The following is a 7829-nucleotide window of genomic DNA, read 5'->3' as shown; positions in this document are numbered from 1 at the left end:
CGTTTATGTTATGTTCAGGTATGAAAGTCATCGCAGAAAGCTGAAGAATAAATAAATAAATAAATAAATAAATAATCTACAAGCACAGTGAGAAAGGTTAGTTTTATGGTTGTTAAGCCTCGTCATTATTTACCAGCATATTTGTGATGAGTGAAAACAAACCAACATATTCACCACATTAAATCAAAAATTATAAAATCCAGTCAATTCAATCAAAATAATTATTTTCGGTTTTGGAATTTATTTAAGTTTTCATTCATCTTATTTGTTTTCCTCTTTCTGTTTTACATTTATAGCAGCGGTTACCTGACACGAACCCGTGCTTGGTTTAACCTGTTTGCACTATTTGCTGTGTGAATGTGCAGGTGATGGGGGAGGTGTGTACGTGTATGCGCGCAAGAGGAGGGGTTAACCCACACTTCCGTATGCTCGACCGTAGACCACTATAAAAAGTCCATCAGTCGGGCTGTTACTCATATCCTGAATCCTGGTTTCACTCAGAGAGCACACGGACGCGGAGGACAGCATCTGCAGGACTTTGGCGTTTTAAACTCTTTTTAAAAACGGTCAACATGGCTGTGGCTGAAGCAGTGATGCCTGCCTTAATCTCGTTTCCGAGTCTCAAAGGACTGGATAATGTAAGTAGAGAACATTTAAGTATGGCACATTGTGGTAACTCTAGTGTGTTATCATAATATGTTTGTAGATCTATTTCTCACTGTTGACCGACTATGCAGCTTGGCTTTCTTCTAACTTTTTTTTATTTTGCGCTCCTTTACATATTTAAAAGGTGGATGAGGGTGTGCAGAACAGTGCAACAGGTGATGCAAATAACCCGCCGTGGGAAGTGGAGTTCAACATGGTGCGTTCTCCTGCTTTACCCTCCAAAGAAGACGACGAACTGGGAAAGTTTTTGGATCTCGATTTTATTTTGTCCAACACCATCGGCCGCGATGCTCTAAGCGACAGCGACGGCAATGGGAACATCCCACCAACGCAGCAGCAGCAGAACTGCATGTATTCTCTCCCGGATTCGCCGGAAAGCTGCAGCGGTGGTTCTGTGACAGAGTGCAGCGATCATCCTCCCTCTCACCTGGGCTGCCACGGAACTGCAAACGTCGCAAAGTCGAGCCCAGCTCACAGTCTTATGGTGGAGCTTCTCAGGCCTGAGATAGGTTACCCGGCTGATGCTTCACCGGACTGCGCGGGCAAGGAGAGAGATGACCGCGAATTCACCGAACTGCGAGCTTTGAATTCAGCCTCAATTCCATCGGCTCCCCTTCACCGCCCAGCTGCCACCGCACCGATCCCGCTTGGATATAAAATCAAAACCGAGTCTGGGGGTCCATCTTGCATGATGGCCGCCAGCGGTGAGAACTTTATGGAACACGTTCACGGGAAAAACCTAATGCAACCAGTAACCTTTACGCACCACCAGGCTGCATTTCATGGTGGGTTGCAGGCTCACGGCGCGCATCCCATGCAGCACGCTGCATCCCACGGACATACGGCACACTACCACTTAAACGCGCACATGAGCTCTCACCATCCCAGTAATCAAAGCCATCTCCAGGGTCAATATATGAACGCGCCATATCACTCGATTTACGCACACCAGGGTGTGCCATCGTTTCAGGGACACTACAACGCGCAGAGAGAGCAGGTCCACGTTCACCAGCAGCAACAGCAGCAGCGTCCACTGTCGATGCAGGGGATGGTGCTCACTCCTCCCTCTTCTCCTTCTCCGGTTCTGCTCGAGTTTTACTCGCAGGATGAGACCGGGTGCATGAAGCAGAAACGAGCCCGCAGATCGTGGGCTAGAAAACGCGCTGCCACGCACAACTGCGAGTTCCCCGGCTGTGGAAAGACCTACACAAAGAGCTCCCATCTCAAAGCGCACATGAGAACACACACAGGTGAGAATCTAAAATCTAATATCCTTTTTGTTTTCTTCTGCTTTTTTTTTTTTGTTTGTTTGTTTTGTGAGCATGTCATATAAAATATGTTAATATGCTTCTGTTTACATCTTTCAGGTGAGAAGCCCTACCACTGTAACTGGGAAGGATGCGGCTGGAAGTTCGCCAGATCAGACGAATTGACCCGCCACTTCAGAAAGCACACCGGACACAGACCCTTCCAGTGCCACCTCTGCGAACGTGCCTTCTCCCGCTCAGACCACTTGGCTCTCCACATGAAGAGGCACATGTAGGCCACAGTTCTTCTGGACTCTTGCATCCATAAGAATCCACCCCTCAGAAGAGGACCGACTTGGTTTCTCCCTGCTGGACTGTCCAAAATCAGTGTAGCATGAACTGTTTCCCCCCTGACAGACAGTTGCAGTTGTCCTCTTCCACTCCACTCTTATTTTTTTTTTATTGCCACTTGTATAATATACTGCTAAATTAAGTGCCTCTGGTGGTTACTGTACATACAGAATCTGTGCATACATGTATAACACTGCCTAAATTCTAGTTCAGTAGTATTTAAGACACTTCCTCACACTGTCTCTAAAATAAGTTATTGCCGTGAGTGCCTTACCAGAATTACATAGGCCTATCTGCTCATCCTGAGCAGTTTTTGTATTTTTGTAATGTTTACATCTTGTATCTTTGATACTATAATCAGTCAGGGTGGTAATTACTTTTTTTTTTTTTTTGGTATTCTGTTTTCTTATCGTAGATTGTAAACATTTGCTACGCATTGTAGACTGCTGTGGATCTTTATAGTCTGGTTCAGCAAAGATTCAGGTACTAAAGATTGTTTATAGGATCCCAAGAAACTGGTGCAGTGTGAAATATATTATTGTTTTTTAATGAGAGTTTTTGGCAAAGTTGTCCCTGTGGTTTTGTTTTTTGTTATGTTTTTATGTTTGCTGTGAGAAAGAATCCACTGCAACCAATGGTCGATTTGGTGAACTTGAAAAGTGTCATTCTCCTAACATGCAGTTGTTTTAAATTGCGCTCAAGGGCTCCAAAATAAAAGTTTGTTTACAAATGCACCAAGTTTGTTATTGTGCATTTCTCACTCATATGTAATCTCTCCAGAAGCAGGTTTGTCTGGTCATGGTGTTTTATCCTTCCTTCTGGCTCGTGTGTTCCCACAATCCCAAGAACGGGCAAAATATTAGTAGGTGCATGTGTTACTCTAGTCCATGGTTGGAAATGTAGGGGACAAAGTTTGTGCCTAACATCCCATCAAACATTAACAAAAAAATAAGACTCAAAGTGAAATCTTACTGAAATTGCTGGATGTAGAAGCACCAGTAAGCTCTTGTTGCTTTACTTTACCTGCACAAAATGTACTCATTTAACTCTGCTTCACTTCCTGTCTCCTGGCTTCAAACCCCGCAGTTTAAAACCATGGTTTACCCTTAATGGCCAGGTGTTCCTCTAATAACAGAACACATCCATGTAATTGAACAAGGATGTTGCTACCATATTTTTCAAGTTGAAAAAACTGAAATGCTTTCATTTATTTTATATGCTTAGATATCCTGACATGCTCTGTACTGAGACCTGAAATCACAAAATTTCTAACTACAATAAAGCCACTTTTCATAGAGGATTAATGACTCAAACAGCTTTGGATCACTACTTATGAAAGACTGCCATCTAATGTCATTTCATATAATAACATTATCTTTAACAGGGCGTTCAATGTCTTAAACTATCCTCTTGCATGTATGTAATGTTCAACTGTCTAATATTTATTTAGAGATGGTGAAATCTGGAATCAGGAATATGTTCCACACTGCTTTGTGATACAATGACTTCTCTTTCCTTTGCGATCACTGTTATACTTAAGAATCAGAATATTTTAATCCCAGAGGAAAATTATGTTTAGAAACGACTTTAGAGTCATTTGAAAAGATATGAAGAGAACCCAGAGTAAATCATGAGACAGAAATTCAGCCAGGACAGTCACAGCACTGTGCTTCTGCCAAGAGGAAACTTGATATACAACAGTATGCTCAACGTGTTCAATTTACAACCAACATTCAAATGGACCACTAATTAGCCTGGGAGCAATAAAGGACCAAACGGTCAAAGAGGACTGCTTTGTTGTTCAACCTCAGTTTCATTGATCAATTAACTGTGTGAAAACACTGGGGACTGGGGTCCTGCTTCTGTCTGCCCTGGAACATGTAGAGAAACCTGTTTTGCACTTTGCAGGTATCCATATGCTAATTCCCCACAAGCACCCGTGCTTTACAGCTCACAGGTCCTCCTACACAGGAAGGCGAACCTGCCCATGTATGAACTGGGGATCTATTGTGAAGCGATTTACTGATAATAAAAGCAACCGTCTACAATAAAAATGCATCCCAGGCGCCGGCGCACTGTCACCACACCCGGACATTTCACGAGCTTTTCATGTCTGCTTAAGCAACACTGCCCTCTATTGTTAATGTATATGATAATCTCCATCTGTTTGCGGGCGAAATGCGACGAACTGCCATTTACTACAAATATTTAAATGTTGGTTGTGAATGGGAAATGGTACTTAAACCATGAAAGGTTGCCGGCGAAGATAAAGGAGCCAACGACGAAACAAAAGCTGTTAGTTTTCCCACATCAGGCAGTTAGAACAACAGCGCCCGTTGACTGTCTCACTCCTCCCCTGTTTTAATAACCTTTCAGTAAAAATGTTAGCAAAGAGCCAGTTATGCCACCTAGCCCTCACGGACTGATTTTTGGGCTTCTTAATTAAACACAATTCATTTTCTGTTGTAAATGTTTATTAATTGTTCTCCTTTGTCGTTTTGAATCATACATTGCTTGATTTTACATATGGAATCAAGGTTATTATAGTTCATTCAAACTCAACTAAGACTAGATGTGGGAAAAACGTAACATAAGTTAATCGCATTAAAAATAAAAACTAGACTTTAGAATAAAAAATATACAAATTGAAAACTAACTAAAATAAAATAAAATAAAGTGTTTTAGTATCTGGTATCACTCTACAAGTCTCAATAAACATGCTTACTGTGTTGACTGTGAGCCAACTGCTTTCATTTCATGCTCCTGATGTGTATAAAAGACTAAAACTAACACTGAAACTAAGAGGAATTAAACTGAAAGTAAACACGTTCATAAAAACCAGAGTGAAACAAGAAAATCAACTATGGAAACTAAACCAGATTAAAAAGTCAAAATGAAATATGAATAGAAGCTCATTAGAAAATACAAAATCTAATAACTCAAATAAAATCTATGTGTACCAGTACTTTAGTTGCAATTAAGACATTTCCTCACACTCTTTAAAATAAGTCACTGACTTGAAATAAATGTTTTACCTGGATAATAAGCTAAGGAATTTTTGTAATGTTTATTTCTCATATCGCTGATACTCTTATCATGCATTATATGAATCTGTATTCTTTGCCTGCAGATTACTTAGTGGATTATTTCTGGTTTGGCAACTGTTTTCTTGTTCAAGACCAAGAAATAATGTTGCTAACAATTATTTTCAGGATCCCAGTAAGGAGGCACGGTGTGAAATGGATTTCTTGTTTCTGACAAATTGTCTTTTTACTCATTTAAAACATAATTCAGAATAAAGAAATCTGTATAAATATTCTGTGCTACACTTTTCTTCTGAAAGTTTTTAAAACTGAGCTCAAATATATCTGCAGGACAATGAAAAACAAAAACAAAACGTATAAATGATTGGTATTAAGCCAACAAACTGAAAGATTAAAGTGAATTCTGCCCTCACTCCAGAGGAAAAAAGAAATGAAATCTCTGCACTAACAATTTGTATTTCCAAATTGTTTAAGAATATACACAACTAGTAACTTGACTATCTCGAAGGTGATACTACACAGACAAAAAGACAGAGCCAAAGGGGGACTGGGGGAAACATTATGTAACCTGCTTTTCTTCTTTTGGAGCCCCCTCCTCCTTTTGTTATAGATGAAAAATGATGTAGGCAAAGACTAAAACTGGAGCACCGCTGTTTATTTTAAAATGAATACATGATAGTTCAATAAATTTCATCCGAAATTGGTGCACTGTACATGTTTGCAAAACAAGGGTAAATAGTAGTAGGGAAAGTGAGAGCACAGGTAAGACTGGAAGGAGGAGAGAGGGTAGAGGTTGGGGTTTAGATCCTCTGCTCGAGCTAATCTCTTTTCTTCTTTCTTGCTGCTTTGCGTCTGCCGCCTTTTCTCGTTTCTTCTCAGCTGTTATTTTGATCTTATATGTTCTCATCACATCTTTCTCTCACTCTCAAAGTTTTCTTCACTGTCTTCTTCTGTTCTTCGTTTTTCGTCCTTTTCCTTTCTGCTTTCTATTGTCCTTTCTTTCTTTGTTCATTTCCTCCTCTTCTGCCTCTCTGATTTTCCAGTTTTCCTCACGAGAACTTGTTCTAGGGTTTGTTCCTGATGTTTGGCATTGGGTGCAAGCTCCTGGGTAGAAAGACTACAAATTATTTTGTTAAACTCAGGCTAAAAAAGATGTTAAGACCAAAAATGACATTAACCTGAAGCAAGGTTTCCCATTCAGCCTCATTTTCCTTTAATTTCTCACAGAGAAGGGTTTTCTTAATTTTAAGCTCATCCATAGGCTCCCCTCAGACGTCTGGTAGGTGCAGCTCCAGTGTTGTTTCCTGCTGTTCATCTCTGTGTCTTTTTTAGTCAATGCTGGTCTACGCAGGCTGGGGTTTGAGCTCTCCATTTTAAGGCATCTTTGAAAAGCCTCATCCTTGCGCTTGAGACAGTGCAATGAAAAACATCCATTTGTTCATATGAGTAAATTAGCCAAAGCATAAGTAATTTTTTAAAGACCCCTGTAGTGCATCCTTTTGTCAGATTAGTTTTATCAGATTAACCATTTGTTCTAATGAACAGCTTCACACCAAGGTATTTGTGCTTAGACTGCCAGAAATATTATTCACCAGATTTCTGGGTACCCAGTTGGATTTTTTGCACATTTGTAGTTTCAGAAGATTTCAAAAATATTTAAGCATACGACACACAAATTTCAAAAAATTTCCCAAAATCAATTTCGGAAATCAGAATTTTTTTTTGGATAAAACGTGATGATAAAATGTGATGATTACACTATGAAATAAGTCACTATCTAAAGATTTATAATTAAAACAACCTACATTGATTAAGCTACAATACTACAGTGAGAGCCAACACCAAGTGTAGCAAGAAACACTCAGCAGAAAGTATAATTAAAGTAAATGTTGCACAAAAAATCATTTTAGTCATTATGGATCAGAGAAAGTGTCAAGGTATAAATAAACCAGTCAAACAAGAGTCACAAGTTTATACAATGCAATTGCTGCCAATTTCAACTGCCATAAGACTTGACTGCAATGTGCATTTAAACTGTTTTTACCATTTACCACGAAAGTAACAGTTGTTAAAGGTTTTAAAAGGAACAAAAAGTACTAGTTTTTAGCTCGGTTAGTACTTTTCATGTTGTTGGAAGCATCTTAGAATTAGGTTCTCCTTCTGTTTCAGGCCCCATGCAGTAAAACCTGTTTTGCACTGTACAGGTATGCATATGTAAATTCTCCCCACAAGCACCCGTGCTTTACATCTTTAAGGAAAGTGTTGAAGGGTGATTCTCACATGTCAGCATTGTAAACATTTGCCAGTTTAGGAGTGCTTGAAATGAGTTATTGACAAGTGATCTGTTTCCCAGCGAGCCATATCACTGCTGCAAGTCCAGCTTTGTTAGCTTTGTTTGGAGAATTAACTGCCCCATCTAACCTAATGAGATATATAATGAAATAGGAATGTAAAGTTGTTAACTAATGTTAAGGTTTATTCACACAGAATGATTTATCACTAAATACAACATGAGGATACT

At 39.6% G+C, this 7829-nt stretch overlaps 1 protein-coding gene across 1 annotated transcript; it reads left to right on the top strand.

Annotated features, from left to right (window-relative positions):
- The first annotated feature begins 445 nt into the window (after window positions 1-445).
- On the top strand, window positions 446-4155 carry klf17 (Kruppel-like factor 17). Its single transcript, XM_005933629.3, has 3 exons — window positions 446-638; window positions 791-1916; window positions 2034-4155. The coding sequence occupies exons 1-3, from the start codon at window positions 573-575 to the stop codon at window positions 2207-2209; spliced, it is 1368 nt and encodes a 455-aa protein (XP_005933691.1). The 5' UTR covers window positions 446-572; the 3' UTR covers window positions 2210-4155.
- Window positions 4156-7829: the final 3674 nt, after the last annotated feature.

The sequence above is a fragment of the Haplochromis burtoni genome, unplaced genomic scaffold (assembly GCF_018398535.1).
Source record: "Haplochromis burtoni strain Fernald_Lab_line unplaced genomic scaffold, NCSU_Asbu1 Contig_172, whole genome shotgun sequence".
NCBI classification, from domain to species: domain Eukaryota; kingdom Metazoa; phylum Chordata; class Actinopteri; order Cichliformes; family Cichlidae; genus Haplochromis; species Haplochromis burtoni.
This window is presented reverse-complemented; position numbering and strand designations above follow the sequence as displayed.